The sequence below is a fragment of the Dunckerocampus dactyliophorus genome, chromosome 3 (genome assembly GCF_027744805.1).
Source record: "Dunckerocampus dactyliophorus isolate RoL2022-P2 chromosome 3, RoL_Ddac_1.1, whole genome shotgun sequence".
NCBI lineage: Eukaryota > Metazoa > Chordata > Actinopteri > Syngnathiformes > Syngnathidae > Dunckerocampus > Dunckerocampus dactyliophorus.
The window spans coordinates 11821172-11839255 of NC_072821.1; the positions used below are offsets into that span (position 1 = coordinate 11821172).

The 18084-nt window shown below is 43.1% G+C and overlaps 1 protein-coding gene across 1 annotated transcript in view; it reads right to left on the minus strand.

Annotated features, from left to right (window-relative positions):
* LOC129178488 (heterogeneous nuclear ribonucleoprotein C-like) overlaps positions 1-18084 on the minus strand; it is a 61717-nt gene continuing 43633 nt past the window's right edge. The window contains exons 3-7 of the mRNA XM_054770768.1: positions 16518-16565; positions 7420-7595; positions 6159-6272; positions 1625-1773; positions 1-1158 (exon numbers count right to left, since the gene is read on the minus strand). Coding sequence (XP_054626743.1) covers positions 1120-1158; positions 1625-1773; positions 6159-6272; positions 7420-7595; positions 16518-16565 — 526 coding nt within the window. The 3' untranslated portion in view covers positions 1-1119. The remainder of the gene's footprint in view (positions 1159-1624; positions 1774-6158; positions 6273-7419; positions 7596-16517; positions 16566-18084) is intronic.

The window sequence follows — 18084 nt, forward strand, 5'->3', positions numbered from 1 at the left end:
TGTAGTCAGTATGAAAATACCTTTACTAGTGACAATGAGTATTTCCACTTGGGTCATTTCAAGAATGCCAACAAAAACATGAAACACCAAAATGACTTAACATTGATTTGTAGGTTTCTTTTGAAAAAAGTGAAATTAGACAGCTGACCACTTACAGTTAAGTTTACAATAATGCACAATATTACACACCGACCCGGGTTTCTGCACAGCTTAGTGCCAACATCATGGTGGAAGAGAGTTGCAGCATTCTTATTCATTCTAAGTACCGGTACTATAATGGCATACTAACACATACAGAATGATACAACTTCTCTCTTTCTCTCTCTCTCTCTGTCTCGGTCAAATGCAGAGTAACTGACCAATATTGATAATAGTACAGTATGTCTGATAGCTTCAATGTATGAAGTGATAGAATTGATTCCCATGTAAACTGTACATTCATACTGCATTCTGAAAATACTAAGATGTACTGTTAGTGAGGTTTACACATGATTTTCAACAGCCTGTGCTTATTCAGTATCCCTCATTCTGTTAAAACTGTAAAAGTGTAACCCTTTTAAACCATTTTTTTTTTGCTCGAGTAAAACAGATTAGGCAGCAGAAACAGTCTTGCACTTTTAGCAATACATAAATAACTATGTACGATCTCATCATCACATGTCACATTCAACTCTGTGATGAACAGAAATGACTATCAGTTTGCACAATGCTCTGATCAGGGGAGCCCAATTTGTCATTTGGATTAACCTCCTAAACACGGCAATATCTGGATTATTGCTGGAGCCTTTGTGTTCATGCAAATACACAGGTACAGTACAATAGGAATGCATACGGACGCAGGATTCTGCCTCCAGATGTCCTTCACTGCTACTCGGGGAATAAGATTGAACTCCTTCCTGCTGGTCTAAGTATGAATACTTGGTGTATATTTTAATTTGCGTTCAGGTTTTTCCTCACAAAAAATGCAGATACAGAACCCCAACGGTAGTCAATTTTACATTTTCATTTGATATGTGCACTCCCAGTGGAGCTTAGAATAAAGATGTTGGCTTGATAGTTTGCTCTTCTTCCTCCTCAACATTTGGCACTTCATTTTTGTCACGCTGTCTTCCTCAAGCCTCATATTTCCTCTTCAGGGCCCAAGTTGTGATTGCTCATCTGTCACAGAGACAACGCAGCGAAATAAACAAAAGAAAGAGATCCTTCATGAAACTGCAAGCTGGCACATTGACTTCACATTCATAACGTTCCTTAATGTCTTAAGTCAGAGGTTTTCAAAGTGTGAGGCGGGCCTCCCGCAGTTGAAAACTTCAGAGGATGTGCAACAGCTCAAGAAAATAAAGAAAACCATGCTAAGCTAACTTTAGTTATGTCCACGGCAACATCAATTGATTTTTAATTCCTGCAGTGAGAGAGTGGAAAGAAAGCGTCTTGCTTTAGCAGAAAATTCTACAAAAAAAAATCATTTTTTCAGAGAATAAAGGCTGTACTATATTCTCTGAGGGAGGTTCACTGTGCCACACTTTGAAAATCCCTGCTTTAAGTCACAAATAAGGAAATGATAATACCAAACAAAGACAGCATACTGTAAGGTGATTAGAAAACCTCAGAATCATCTATTTACCATGTGATGCTCGTCATCAGGTCCCCTTTGGACAGAGCTCTCCCTGTGGATTCGATGGCGGGAGCTGGGTGGGGAGAGGGATGAGAGGGAATGTTCTGGACTGCTGGCATACATTGAGCAAGCTGGACTTTCCTCCCGTAAAGGGGAACCTAGAAAACATCAGCGAACACGTGTAAACATGGAAATATGGAGGGAATATGGAAGCAGTCTGAAAGAGATACAGTTGTCCCTCGCCACCTTGCGGTTCGAATTTCACAGCTTCACTCTCGTTCGGCTCCTCCCCTCTCTCTTCTTTTGAAAAAACATAATAGGGTTTTTCAAACTAAGTAATCACTGTTTCTTAATTGACTATGGCCCATCATTAGTAAAAAAAAAAAAATGCATATGTCAGCAAATATAGGGTATTCAGTAGACGCATTCAAAAATATGAGATGTAGTATTCTACACTGGTATTCTACACTACCAGTTTTGAATTCTACACTAGTTACATTGATGCAACAGTAGTCACCAGGAAGTACCTGTCCAGAAAAAAAAACATGGAAATCTCCCAATGCTAACATGTGATGTCTTATTTATGTCTAATATGTCTTGTGTCTTATATTAGACATAAATAAGACATAATGAGACATAATAATAAATAACAATAAAAACATGTGATGTATTATTTATGTCTAATATGTCTTGTGTCTTAGCACCCCAACTGGTGACTGTCGTTTTACTTAGAGACTTCAACGCCCATGTGGGTGATGACAGTGTGACCTGGAGGGGCGTGATTGGGAGGAACGGCCTCCTCGATCTGAACCCGTGCGGTGTGATGTTGTTGGACTTCTGTGCGAACCACAGTTTGTCCATCACAAACACCATGTTCCAACATAAGGATGTCCATAAGTGCACATGGCACCAGGACACCATAGGCCGCAGGTCTATGATCAACTTTGTAGTCGTATCATCAGACCTGCGTCCGCATGTTTTGGACACACGGGTAAAGAGAGGGGCTGAGCTGTCAACTGATCACCACCTGGTGATGAGTTGGATTAGATGTCAGGGGAGGATGCCGGACAGACCCGGGAGACCCAAACGTGTAGTGAGGGTGTGCTGGGAACGTTTGGCAGAGTCTCCTGTTCGTCGAGTCTTCAGCTCTCACCTCCGGCAGAGCTTCTCCTGCATCCCGGGGGAGGACGAGGATATCGAGTCCGAATGGGATCTATTCCGTGCCTCCATTGCTGAGGCAGCCGATCGGAGCTGCGGCCGCAAGGTGGTCGGTGCCAGTTGTAGCGGCAAGCCCCGAACCCGATGGTGGACACCAAAGGTCAGGGCTGCCGTCAAGCTGAAGAAGGAGTCCTATCGAGCATGGATGGCTTGTGGGACTCCTGAAGCAGCTGACATGTACCGGCAGGCCAAGCGGCACACGGCTTCGGCGGTGGTCGAGGCAAAAACTCGGGTGTGGGAGGAGTTCGGTGAGGCCATGGAACACGACTTTCGGTCAGCCTCGAAGAGGTTCTGGCAAACCGTCCGGCGCCTCAGAAAGGGGAAGCAGTGCCCGGTCCACACTGTTTACAGTGGGGACGGGGGCCTGCTGACCTCGACTGAGGATATAGTTGGGCGGTGGAAGGAATACTTTGAGGCCCTTCTCAATCCCACTGACATACCTTCCATAGAGGAAGCAGAGACTGAGGATACGAACGCGGACAGTTCCATCACCGTGGCTGAGGTATCTGGGGTAGTCAAAATGCTCCCCAGTGGCAAAGCTCCGGGGGTGGACGAGTTTCGCCCTGAATTCCTCAAGGCTCTGGATGTTGCGGGACTGTCTTGGCTGACACGTCTCTTCAACATTGCGTGGAAGTCGGGAACAGTACCTCTGGATTGGCAGACTGGGGTGGTGGTCCCCCTTTTCAAGAAGGGTGACCGGAGGGTGTGTTCCAACTATAGGGGGATCACACTCCTCAGCCTCCCTGGGAAAGTCTATTCCAGGGTGCTGGAGAGAAGGGTTCGACCGTTAATCGAACCTCGGCTACAGGAGGTGCAATGTGGTTTTCGTCCTGGTCACGGAACACTGGACCAGCTCTACACCCTTGCAAGGGTACTGGAGGGTACTTGGGAGTTTGCCCAACCGGTCTACATGTGCTTTGTGGACCTGGAAAAGGCATTCGACCGTGTCCCTCGCGGTGTCCTGTGGGGGGTGCTCCGGGAGTATGGGATTGGTGGCGCGCTACTACGTGCCATTCAGTCCTTGTACAACCGGAGCAGGAGCCTGGTTCGCATTGCCAGTAGTAAGTCAAGCCTGTTTCCGGTGAACGTTGGCCTCTGCCAAGGCTGCCCTTTGTCACCGATTCTGTTTATAATTTTCATGGACAGAATTTCTAGGCGCAGCCAAGGTGTCGAGGGAGTCCAGTTCGGGGGCACTAGGATCTCATCTCTGCTATTTGTAGACGATGTGGTCCTGATGGCCTCATCGGGCTGTGACCTGCAGCGTTTACTGGGACGGTTTGCATCTGAGTGTGAAGCTTCTGGGATGAGACTCAGCACCTCCAAATCCGAGGCCATGGTTCTCAGTCGGAAAAGGGTGGATTGCTCCCTCCGGGTTGGGAATGAGGTCCTGCCCAAGGTGGAGGAGTTCAAGTATCTCGGGGTCTTGTTCACGAGTGAGGGAAGGTTGGAGCGTGAGGTCGATAGGCGGATCGGCGCAGCGTCTGCAGTAATGCGGTCGCTGTACCGGACCGTCGTGGTGAAGAGAGAGCTGAGCCGGAAGGCAAAGCTCTCAATTTACCGTTCAATCTATGTTCCCACCCTCACCTATGGTCATGAGCTTAGGGTCATGACCGAAAGAACGAGATCGCGGATGCAAGCGGCTGAAATGAGTTTTCTTCGTAGGGTAGCGGGACACACCCTAAGAGACAGGGTGAGGAGCGCGGTTATCCGGGAGGAGCTCAGAGTAGAGCCGCTGCTCCTTCACATCGAGAGAAGCCAGCTGAGGTGGCTCGGGCATCTACTCGGATGCCTCCCGGACGCCACCCTGGTGAGGTGTTTCGGGCATGCCCAGCCGGGAGAAGGCCCCGGGGAAGACCTAGGACACGCTGGAGGGATTATGTCTCACAGCTGGCCTTGGAACGCCTTGGTGTCCTCTCGGTGAAGCTAGAGGAGGTGGTCGGGGACCGGGAAGTCTGGGCTTCCCTACTGAGACTGTTGCCCCCGCGACCCGGACCCGGATAAGCGGAGGAAAATGGAATGGAATGGAATGAATGTCTTGTGTCTTCTGTAATTATGTAAACTATATTGGGTAATACAAGTGTAAAGGTGACTATAGTTGTGTTATTTCATGTCTGGAGGGCTCTAATGATGTTAAAAAACATATTTAGAAAGTTGTAAACAGAGTTTTTTTATGCCAGTTAACCAATTAACCACAATAACGAGGGATTACTGTATATTTTCTGCATATTGTAGATGGTACATTGTAATAATAATAATAATAATAATTAAAAAAAAATAGGAGTTCCGTTATTATTGCAAAAATACAAACAAATCAACAAGCATCCCAGAATGGATTGTGTTAAGCCTCAGCGGCTCTACTGTGCTAAATACAAAAAAAAGTGTCTACATTATAAAATGATGTCTATAAATGAAAAAATCTGATCAAACAGTAAGGTGGTGTCCTGGCTGGTCCAACAATCTTATTATAGATCATTGAAATAAGTCATCAGGGTCACGATTCAAACGCTATGATTTGTAAAGCTGTATATTTTTCGAGCTCAAATGACTACATATCGTTGCTTTAACTTAGTGTAGGATAAGGAATATTGTCAGTCTAATGAGTCAGCACAACTGAAGAAACACAAAACAGCAGCAACAGTTAATGATGACATTAAATCAAGCTGTGCACCTTCAAACAGTCCCTTCATTAAAGAGACGTGGAGGTTCTTTTCTCCTTTTGCAAGGGAATGACAAACACATTGTAATGTGTTGATGTCTTTGTGTTGTGTCTACATAGTGATAGAAACGATCGTTCGCAGTAAAAAGGCAATGCAAGCTGTGTTTTAGTTTATGATCCGTTAAATAAACCAATTTATTTTAGAAGGATGTGCTGCTATTGATGGCAAGCACAGTGGCTGCATTGTATTCTGTCGGCCACAAGGGGGAAGCAAAAGCCCTCACGAATTCCACTCAGTTTTTCCAATTTTGTATTGTTCTGTTTTGCAGGCTTCATCTGCCACAGTGCTTCCAACCACACTGTTTGTTCAGCATATTATTAAACTGTCCTAAGTCCCAATCTCCCCACTGAGGTTGATATCGACCTTGTTCAACATTTTAAAATTCCTGACAGGAAGAAAATTGATTTGTCAGGTAAAAAAAACACTCTCACCCCCACCAGCTCCCCTGCAGCACCAATGTTGAATGATTTTGATCAGGCTTGTGAATAGTGCCTCAAATGGAGCAGGAATCAGAAAATAAAGTGTTTTGGAGAGCAGACGATGTATGGTTTGACCTCGATCCCACCTTCCTCCATTGCCGCCACAGTCTTTCTAAATGAGTACCTCACCTTTGTGGTCAGTCTTGTGTGTGTCCATCCTGTCAAGGCTGTCAAGCAGTCCATCGATTTGTGTCTTTATCAGAGTCAGCTCCTTTTTAATCACCTGCAACTCCTCCATGCCCACTGCAGAGAGACAGGAAGTATGACGTGGTATATGCATGTACAAGAACAGTAGAACCACTGAAACAAACACTCTAAACCCTCCATAAGAGCTCCATATGATGTGCTCCCATTCCCAAAAAACCTTCACCAGTGGTATGGCGAGGACCCAACCTGCACCATCTGCCCAAACCCAGCGACTCTCAAACACATCTTGACCAGTTATAGGACCAGCCTCACACAAGGCCGCCACACCTGGAGACACAATCAGTACCTGAAGAGTCTGGCAGCAACATCAACTTCTTGCCCCTGAGAGCGACCAATTCCATCACTGTGCCAACATTAATTCGAGAGGAACAGGAACAGCCTAACCACCCCCCTACCAAACCAGAAGTTGGACAGCTAACCATGGCCCGGGATTGGAAAATGCTATTTGATACTGGCAAGCAACTAATACTTCCCCCATAAATTGCAACCACCACCCTCAGGCCAGACTTGGTGCTATGGTCCTCTTCACTAAGATGGTCAACATCATAGGGCTGATGGCCCCATGGGAGGATTCCACCCAAGAGGCCTATGAACAAAAAGATAGAAGGCCAAGGTCTATCCAGCTGAAGTAGAATGCAGAGGTTTTGTGGCTTCTTCTACCATCAGTCTTATGAAAGACCTTGGCATTCATGGACAGGCTCTGCGACAGACAATAAGATCAGTCTCTGAAGCGGCCAAAAGAACCAGCCAGTGGGCCCAAAGCAGAGGGGGGCACACCTGGGACACCAGGTGTTGCCGATGAGCTCTCTGGAGGTGTCGTGGACCTATCAGTGGGCCTATCATCGAAAAACAGGGGAAGGAGGGTGCCCACCTGGCGACCCAAATGAAGTTTGAAACCCACCGCCCTTCCTACCCTTACCCAAAGATATGGTGTGGGGGGAGGAGGGACGTTGAGTGACGACCCGGTCCGATGGGGCAGTGTGTGTTCCCAGGTCGGGATCTAAGTGCTAACCCCCCAACCCTCACCTTCCAGGCACTACTTTATTCATGATTGGGCATGGGACATAGGCTCAGGCTTGATCACCCTGTAAGTTGGCCCCCTTTGATGAGGGTGTCTAGTGTTGACAGGCCGAAACACCCATCGGCTGATGAATGTGAACTAGAACACATGCATGGTACTCACACTTAGATGTGGAGGAACTAGTAGACTGGGCTCTGGAACTTTTGGAGTGGGTTCTGTCTCGACTGCGTCTATGCTTTGAGGACGAGTAGGAGGAAGAGCGGGAGCGTTTGGACAGGCTGGGTCCCATTGAGGGCAGAGGAGACATGGATGCTGGGACACGCTGGTAGTCATACGCCCTAGGATGCGAGCAGACACAAAAAAGAATTGTTTTTCTTAAATCGAACATCAAACATTACTTCTGGCAACCACTACAAAGCATACTAATGGACTGAGTTGATCACTTTGGAAGAAAGAAGGTGAAACTCAAAATTGTTTAAACCTTCCTAGCATTGTTTTTTAAAATTGTGAATACAGTTTCAGAAAAGTGTAACTACACATGAGTAAAATACAATATCATAAAATACAGTAGAAACCATTTTATTGTTAAATGTGTTTTTTTTTCCACACAAAACTAAGTAAAAGTGATGTTAAATGTTCAGTTGCCCATTCCTTTGTCTCTTATAGTTATTTTTGCATCATTTTCTGCATGTAAAACTACAATTATTGTCTATAAAATGTGTTTTGTGTTAACATTTTTGGGTGTCTGGAACGGATTAATTGGACGTACATTATTTTCCATGGAATAATTTAGTTTGGTTAGTGTCCATTTTGTTTTGAGTCAGACCTTCGGGAGCGCATTAATAATGTTAACCAAGGCACTACTGTACATTACTTACAAATGGAAAAAAATCTTTAAAATTGACATAGTGTGATAATGAAAAATTGATATAGAATTCTAAAGAAGAAACAGTAGTTTGAATCCATAAAGGTGTTCATACTTTATTTATATTTTACAAGTATTTCCCCTGACTTTTTTAATTCCTCCTCTCTTGTGCTGGCATTAGCCCCTACCCGTGGAGATCTCCATGTCTCTATCTGTCACTGAATGTAATTGGTTCTGCCAGAGCCAATCAATAGCTCACTACAAGGCCACGGGCACTGCTGACACCCTAGGAGTCCAACTCGCCATCTACCGGTTACGCAAACGTCATCGGATGTCTCCACGTGTATTTTTCTTGCAATTAAAAGGGAAGTTGCATTCAAAGCAGATTTGACCTTATCACTCATCGAGCCATAGTCACATGATCAAAGCCATCCAGGATGGAGATGCAGAAAGCTAACACATGACTATGGACATGTGTTAGCTCCCCGCTTATAGTCTAACCTAGCATGATATTCCTGTTAAAATGGGACTGCAATGTTAGCACTGTATGCTAGTGTTGCTAACGTTTCTGTTCTTTTGTCCCACTCCTTAAATGTGGTTGTTGTATGTGATATATGGCATTTACTACGTAGGACAAGTGCAGACTTACATTGTGTATGTAAGAAGTGGATAAAGTGTACAATATTGCTTCAATTGCTGTTGCTTGCTCCCAACACAATCCAGGTTAAACCCCTAAATATATCTCACACACTTATTAAACACATAATGTGATATGATCGATGAACAGATGGAATTGGACATGGTGTAGCCTTTGGCCTACGCTAGAGGCTAGCAGGCTAGCAGGTGGGAGAATGAGTTTCTCCTAGCCGCACCGCTTGCCTGTTATAATACCAGTAGTGACTTATGCTCATATACTGTATTAACTTGTGTTCGCTGCAAGATTTAAAGGGATAGTTCGGATTTATTGACATGAAGTTGTATGGCATCCGTCCCGTGAGCCGAGTTGTTTTTTATTGTGGAGGAAAGTAGTTGCTGTCGTCTCTTAAAAGTTTTAATATGCATTCAAAGGAGTAATACATTTGCACCTCGAAACCGATGCCCACAAAAAAGTCAGACCTCTCAATCGCTCTGTGTCACTTTCTCGCTGCGACGCAGCGGCCTTCATTCGCGCATGCAAACACTGCAACACATACACAACAATGGACAAGTGGCAGCGTACAGTGATACGAACGGAGAGAAAATAACGCAACTGTTGAAGGTATAGTGTTGAGAAACAAACTTTTGTATCTCACAGCACACAACTATGGTGAATTCAAGGAAGGCCGAACAAAGTGCGAAATCTCAACGCTTGATGAAAAAACATCATCAGTAAAGCATAAAGAAATACAAATTTAAACATTTCTAACAGTAGTCCATGCATGCTGTACATTTTACCTCTATTATCAGGTATTTATAAATTATTCTAATTACACCAGAGGTCCCCAACCTCCAGGCCTCGGGCCAGGTATCGGGCCTGGTATTGGGCCGCGGGTCATTTGGTGTGTGGTAAGAAAGAAAAAATAATTTCCATTATTTCATTTTTTTTATGTTTTATTTTGAAAAGTGGCCGGATTCTCTCTGTTACATCCGTCTCACTTGACGCATGTCCATTGTGCGTTTGCTAACTTTATCTCATGCCACACAGATAGACTACTACTGTATTTTTACCATTTTTCTTTCACCTCATATTTGGTGTCAAATGCTGATACTATGTGGGAATGCATAAAGGTAAGTTTTGATGACTTATTGAGTGCTAATGTGCACATTTGTCTCAAGTTAATTCATGCTAGCGCACTGCCTTTTACCACACACGCCAAACAGCGATGTAATAATCTCTATGGAAAAACTTGGCTGGAACTTGAACTGGTGGATGGTGGGTCGGCATTCATTTTGTGCTTTTATTTTGATGTTATTCATGATTTATTCATTAGATCGCTATAATGGGAGATTTGTGGTAACACAAGCCAGTCCGTGGGTCAAAAAAGGTTGGGGACCACTGAATTACACCCCATTATTACACCTGGTCGCCAGCCAACCACAGGGCACATTTAGACAAACAACCACATTCACACCTGTGGACAATTTAGAGTCTCCAATGAGCCTAAAATGCAAGCTGTGGAATGTGGGAGGAATATGGAGTAACGGGGGAAAACCCACGCAGGCATGGGGAGAAAACGCAAAAAAAAAACAAAATAAAACAAAAACACGGGAGCAGACTCTGAACTCCAGCAGGCAGATCATACAATATTTACAAGAAACTATTAGGACACCTTGCCATTTCACCAGCAAAAGTCAAAAATAGAGCATCATGCAAAGATGCATAAAACCAAGTAAAAACTATTTCAACACAACACACTGGTGTACAAAACTACCTGCCTACTCTGACTCAAAACAGTCGTTTTCGTTTTTTCTGTAACATACTGCAACGTTTGTGAGATTAGAGGTCACTAATGTTGAACCTGAGAACCCGCCTCTGTTCTAGTTCCCCCCAAAGGTGTTTGGGCTCTAAAGTTTTTCCACACCAAACACATCCAAGCATCCTTTTGCCATTGATTATCACACCTGCATATTTCATGAAAATATGTTTTGTTTATATTTAGTATATCGAGGGAAAGGCTTCTTGAGACGTCATCTGTACTTCTGTGAAGAAAGTGTCGAACGTTTCGCTCCTCATCCGAAGAGCTTCGTCAGCGAACTAACAAGTGCTGGTAGCCTAGGCCTTAAATACAGTAAGAGTGGGCGGAATTGGTGTGCCAACCCCCTCCTCCTATGGTTCCTTACACTAAGGTTTGAGGTTTAATTTGGACCCTGTGTTCAGCAGGTTACTGAGACCAAAACCCACAGTCTTGCAAATGAGGTAGAGCCAGGGCCAAGCCAGAACAATAGATGCTAACTAGCCAGTATCAGAGTCGTTCATACCCAACTACAGGGAGCTACACTTCCCTTTGTTCGGAGGTGCTAATGGCAGGATTACTCCGCCCAGTCTTAGTGTAAGGAACCATAGGAGGAGGGGGTTGGCACACCAATTCCGCCCACTCTTACTGTATTTAAGGCCTAGGCTACCAGCACTTGTTAGTTCGCTGACGAAGCTCTTCGGATGAGGAGCGAAACGTTTGACACTTTTTTCACAGAAGTACAGATGACGTCTCAAGAAGCCTTTCCCTCGATGGACAACTCCTGTACGACTGAGAGCCTACACAGACGTATATTTAGTATATTTAAACTGTTGTATGATTGGACATTGTTTTAACTTCTCTCCTGAACTATCTCACAGTCGCACACCACAAAATGAAATACAACACCTTTTCTAGTTTGTATTCTGATCACCACTGTGTACATACAATGCTATATCTAACCACTTCCTACATATTCTTAATTTCTTAGGACTACTTGAAGTCATACATTGTCTGTACTCACTCATCATCAAACTATATTTCTGTTAACTATTAACCTTTACATCACTTTTTGTTATATTATTTATTATTTTATATTATATGTATTATTTTTTTTTAATGAATGTTATATAATTTATCTATAATGATTGTAAACCTCGACTCCTATTGTACCACATTGTTATACTGCTTCATCATTTTGTTATGTATTTCAAAATTAGTAAAGAGTGCATTAGCAATAGATGTGAATTTTCCACACCAAACTCATCCAAGCATCCTTTTATTATCCATGTTTTGTGCACTGGGAGCAGAAAAGGGCCTTCCCTAAACTGTTCACACAAATTTGGAATGAAAGAAATGTCATGGTAAGATAAAAGAGTAGTATTCAAGTGTAGCTATTGACCTTAATCTAATGATGCTTGATTAATGAAATTATAAATTATAAATAGATGAAAAGAACTGAGCAGCATGAGCCCTTTGCAAATAGTTTGTGCAAAGCCTGACAACAAGAGGGAGGCAAGCAGTTTGCTTGGAGGACTTAATGTAGGTTTACTGATTGAGCTGTTAGCCAGTCAATCACTCACAGCTCTGAGAAGTGTTTTCTCTGCTTTTCCACTCCGATGTTCCCCGAAGCCTCTCTGCTGAGCCGAGAGAGCTCAGACAAACTATGCTCATCAGTGGCGAACACACACACGCACACAGACATGCTTCACTGTGCCACATCAGGATGAAGTGCATTAGGCTGCCAAAAATGTGTGAGATTAGAGGCTTTGAGCATTGTCCGTGTGTGGAGACACGCGGACCAAAAGGCTCACAGGAGTTTAAAGTCCCTCAGAGCAGTTAGCAGGGGCACACAGACAATGTGTTGTTACGCTGGCTCTGAAGTGTCATCGCGTAGAATGGAAGCTCAGACGATGAGAGGATTACAGAAAAGTGTGTGTGTGAGAGTGTGTTTGTCTCCATGGATTAGAACCCACGTGGAAAGCCGCTTTGTCAACCGAAGCGGTTATCTTTGTGTTTGAAAAACACTTTACCTTCATGTTGACGCAAGAGGACACTGGACAGTAACAGTTACCTCAGTCAATATCACCATACTGTCATGCGCTAACAAGAAATACCAGTGCAGAAATGCAAACGCGTGCAGTTCCCACAGCGCTTCCATGTCAAAATGTGCAAACACAGTAGATACACAAACACACACACATGCACAGAGCTGTCACTTATGCTAGCCAGCAGCATGGGGTAATCATGCACTGTGTTAAAACAAATTGAAAATCAGTGGCGGGTGTTGCCCCCCTGAGCAAAGTCAAGAAAATGCAGAGCAAGGAAAACAGCAATGAGAAAAGTATGACAGTTAATACACAAAGCAACCAAGCAGCAATGCATGTACATATGTGTGTGTGTAGACCTGGGGGATGTATGAAGGTCCCTGAGCAATTTCAGTTTAGGACCAACAATACAAAGTCACTCTGCAGAGCAGCAGTCTTTGAAACTACCTGCTACACCGCAAGAAAAGATTAACAAACATTACTACCATAAATCAATAGGTCATTATTTTGATAGAAATGACACACCTACCGGTCACAGCATTAACCACACCTGCTCAATCTAATGAGGTCCAAAGGATAAAATAAAAATAATTACTTTCCACAGATAATCAGGCTCAGTTCTGATTGGCACGAACAGTGAGTTATTAATTTTACAATACATTTAGCATTTAATTGTGGTTATAGTTTGCAGTGTTGTGCAGCTGCATTACATTCTGCAGATGCAAATGCCCCTCTATTGTTGTTAAGAAGCTAACCTAACAAAAGTAATTACTGTTAATTACCGTAATTGTCAAATGCATAAGCCGCACCCATGTATAAGTCGCACCCACTAAATTTAGAGGAAAAAAACAGCAGCACATGTCCACGTCATAAAATATTGTGGCACATACGAGTCTGTGAGGACCAGGCAGGTCTTTATTTGACAGGAGCCAATCATGAGCTATAAATAACCTCACAACGAGCTTGTCAACCCATTTGGAAATTGCAGGAGGCAGGAAGTCATTACTCAATATAACAGTCTGACTCATCTTACAAAGAGCGCTAAACTCATCACACAGCAACTTAACATTCAAAAAGTATAGCTAAAAAATATATAGTACCAATAAATTTTTTTTTACATTTCCCCATAATGCATTTCATCTGAGCAAAGCATTTCAATGGAGGACAAGCAGCACAAAAAATGGATGGCTGGATGGATGGATGGCGCTGCAATGCTGCCTCTGTCCACCAGAGGGAGCCAGAGGAGCCCAGCTGACATCATTGCAGCACCCCGGCAGGCACCAATGAATGCTTTACTTGAACGCAAAAATGTTAAACTTGTATTTGTACTTGTTTGTATATTTTTTAGGTATACCTTTTGACTGTTAAGTTGCTGTGTGTTGAGTTTAACGTTCTTTATAAGAAGACACCGTGAGTCAGGCTGGTATATTGAGTAATGACCTCTCGTGATTTCCAGTGGGATGACAAACTCATTATGAGTGCACTGATCGAGATTGGCTCCTGCCAAAGAAAGAGCTACGGTTTCCTCACTGACTTGCGAGCAGCCCAGTATTTAAGCGATTAGTAGTAGTTCTGAAGTAAAGGAGATGTCACGAGATTAGAATTTATCCATAAATTAGCTGCACTGCTGTATAAGCCGCAGGGTTCAAAGTTAAGAAAAAGTAGCGGTTTATACACTACGGTAGTCTGCTGTGGTAACACTGTGTGACAAAATGGTCTGAATTAAGAATCCAGTCTATTTTCTTCCCCAAAAAAATCAGTATATATTGCCAAAAGGTCAAATGTTCAACTACTGCAAGCATAAATGACTAGTTTTAACAAGGGATGCTCCGATCCGGGTTTTATGCTGCCGATTCCGTGGGAGGATGACACTGCCAAAGACGTTGGTTAGATAAAGACACAACACTGCACGAAATGGTCGCTGCGGTCTGCAATAGTGCTAGCCACAGGTTATCGGCTTTTGTGATCGGCGTTGCCAGCATTTTATCGGCATATGGCGATCACACGATTTTTTTAAGGAAATCGTCCGATACTGATTGGTGGCCGATCGATCGGAGCATCCCTAGTTTTAACCTTTTTAAACAAGCGCAATCACGTAGCGCAGTACTCCACCAAAGCTTAGAAATGTGTCACCTGCACAATTAATAAGTGAATGGTTTGATATTTATACAAGGCTCATGCAAATCCAGAAGAATTCTGGGTTATACTAGACAGACATATAATTCTCTAAGAATGTTAAACTGTATTTTTTTTTATGTTAAACTTCAATTGCTGCAATGTGGCTCACATCCAGACATAAAATGGTTTGACGTGACAGTACACTGTCTGACCCTGCATACCTACAGTGTATTTTGTTTAAAATGAATCAAATTTGACAAAGATAATTACGATTACCTTTATACTTCCATTAAAATACAATGAAAAATAAAGTTTGAAAAATATACCTGTACATTAGAATAACAATAAAATAATCTAAAATATTGTAAGTTGTTTTTATTTTATTATTTATTGCTAGAACAGTATTCCTGTGCAACAGGTGAGTCTGGTATACTTCTCCTGTTCAAGTCAAAGACAAAGAGGAAAGAGTATTACAGTAGAGTATAAGAGTAGAATTTTTACAGCATATTCTAACCAGAATGCAAGCAGCAATGCTGCAAAAAGAATGATACTGTTTTAGTGCAACATAAGCGTAAACAGGATTTTAGTTTGGGTGTCTGACAAACAGTGACACTGTTTTAAACTCATTCCGAAAACACAAAATCTCATGTCTCTTAAGTAGATCAACTCTAAAAAAGTAGAAGCATATCAAAAATAAATATTTAGTGTAGTACGCCAGTAGTGACATTTTCACTGGGAAGAGAGAGAATGACCCAGATAAGATTGAGCAGCACAACAATTTGGACAATAGACTAAACACACGTCTCTTGATTGAATAACAACATTTAGCATTTGAAGACAAAAATAAATATTTTTCTTCCTGAGCAGTTTCATCTGTGAGCGTGGTGACGAACGAGGTTGCTGTCCATGTCTGTCGTGCCGCCAGTGTGTCCTACAAGTATTTTTGTCAGACACTTCTTCCATACTTCAAAGTCTGTGTTGTGTCGTCCACAACATAAAAGCCAAAGTGAGTCCACACTTTTGATTTGAACTATGCTATCGGATCTTCCCATTTAACTTTACTGGCCGAGCCTGCTATTACTCGCGGTTTATTGCTTTTTTCTTCTTCTTCTTTCATTTTTTTCTTCTTTTGTGGTGTCCACCCAATTTTCTTCCATTCTGGCGAGGGGCTCCTCCGAGATGACATGTAAAATGGTGACTTGGTTCACTGAGAAGGGACGCCGTTAGAAGTTTATAGTGGCTATATTTGAATAATAATAAAAAAAAAAACGCTACAAGGCGAGAGCGTGTCGATAATCCATAGCAGAGTTTAATTTTGCGACAGTTTGGAACACTCCCTAATTGGGAGTGATGCCTGCTCCCAGCATGCATTGTGGTACTTGATTTGTAAAAAGTTGCCGAAGATATGTGTTTCGAGTTAACGTAGTTGTTTATTCCCCATAGTAGTAGTTGCCCTCTGTGTGTTTACTTACTTGTTACATGTTGTGCTGTCATTTTCTGTTAGCACCGCGATTGTAGATAGTGTTCTGTCAAGTGACCGCCCTGTTCAGTGATGGTGTTTACTTGCCCGTGCAAGTAAAACTGAAGTTGTGGGCTGCAATTACAGCATTTGCGCCCCGCGAGTTGGAGACCCCTATTACAGATTGAAATGCATACAATATATACAGTATATTTTTTGTGCACGTTAGCTGTTGTTCGGGATGACTGACAGCTCATAAAGCAGACGCTGACGGACAGCAGAGGCTCCTTTAACGCACACACACGCAGTCAGCTGTGTGACCTGCTTCCTGACAGTACCTGTCATAGTAGTCATCGTAGCTGTCATAGTCCAGGTCCAGCTCAGTGCTGCAGGGAGGAGACAGAGAGGAGAGGAGAGTGTTAGTCAAGTATCTGTCAAAAGTACATGTGATGCTCCCATTGCCTGTGAATATTCTCATTCATCCAGGTCATTGTATTCTCAGGACATTCAATCAATCGCAATTGGACTGTTGAGGTTGCCTTAGAAGACGTTTCGCCTCTCATCCGAGCAGGCTTCATCGGTTCATGCTCAAAGACTAGGTGGGACACACACCAGTCAGACTAGATAGGACAGCTCTTGTCTGAGAGATTGGTGCAAGATCCAATCTATTTATCATCTAAAAGAGAAGGCAGGTCCAGACAGGAATGGTTGGCTCTTTGTTTGGGTGGTATCAACTTTGTCCTTAGTATCCCATTCAGATGATGTTCATGGACCCACCTGAAACCAAGGTGTCTGTGCCTTGTTTATTTGTTAGAGGCGAAATGAGTCTTTTAGGAAGGAATGAAAGGACAGCATTGTATTTGGAAGAAAGGGGGTGTTGTACAACGCCCACCCATTCAGAGTTGGCTTCGCAACCTTAACGTTAGCTTTGTTTTGAAACCAAGCAGCGACTGAGCAGGGACACGGACCATGTCTGGACCTGCCTCCTCCTTCAGAGGATAAATACATTGGATCTTGCACTAAGCTCTCAGACTAGAGCTGTCCTATCTAGTCTGACTGGTGTGTGTCCCACCTAGTCTTTGAGCATGAACTGAAGAAGCCTGCTCAGATGAGAGGTGAAACGTCTTGTACGACAACCTGAAGAGTCCAGTTGCGATCGATTGAATTCCCTGAGGACGCTCCCACTGTGTCAAAATGCTGCATTTTCAGTCACTTCATCTGGAAAGATGACAGTGTTCATGATCTCCAGCTGAGTGGAAAAAATTCCAGAGGATTTGTTCTGCTTCAGCATCCACGGTGGAAAATTCACATACTGGTACCGGTACATATTGTAACCACGTTGCAGAGCCAACACATTACCTCCATGTGTGATGAGGGAAGCGACGGGGCAGAGAGAAAAGGGACACTAAGCCTGAGTGAGATCACATTGTGGCGTGTCAGACCTCGGTATTCCTACCAACTGCCTGCACACTGCTGCTAATAGTCCCTCATGTTGCACCCCCGCTGACTGTCTTTGTCCTTCTTTATTCAACTGGGGTGCTTTCTTCTATGACATACCCACTTTCATCATTCTCCAATACTCATAAATTCAATGCCTCAATCGTAGGATTTACTGACATTGTAACCTAGAATTCATACCTCCACCAAGGCCAAAGAATCCTAAATTAGATCAGTACTGTGGATTAATGCCTCGCGTTTCTCGGGGAATGAACCATTAAGCTACAGCAGAGACATTATAAAACAACAGAAGTGGGTGATTTTTCCTTGCCTATGAACATACCAATAATAATGTATAGCATCAATAATCAAAAGTATATAATTAAAGAAAGGTACACATTAATTCATACACATTTATTGACATGTTAAAATATGAAAATAATGACATTTTCAAAATTCATCAATTAA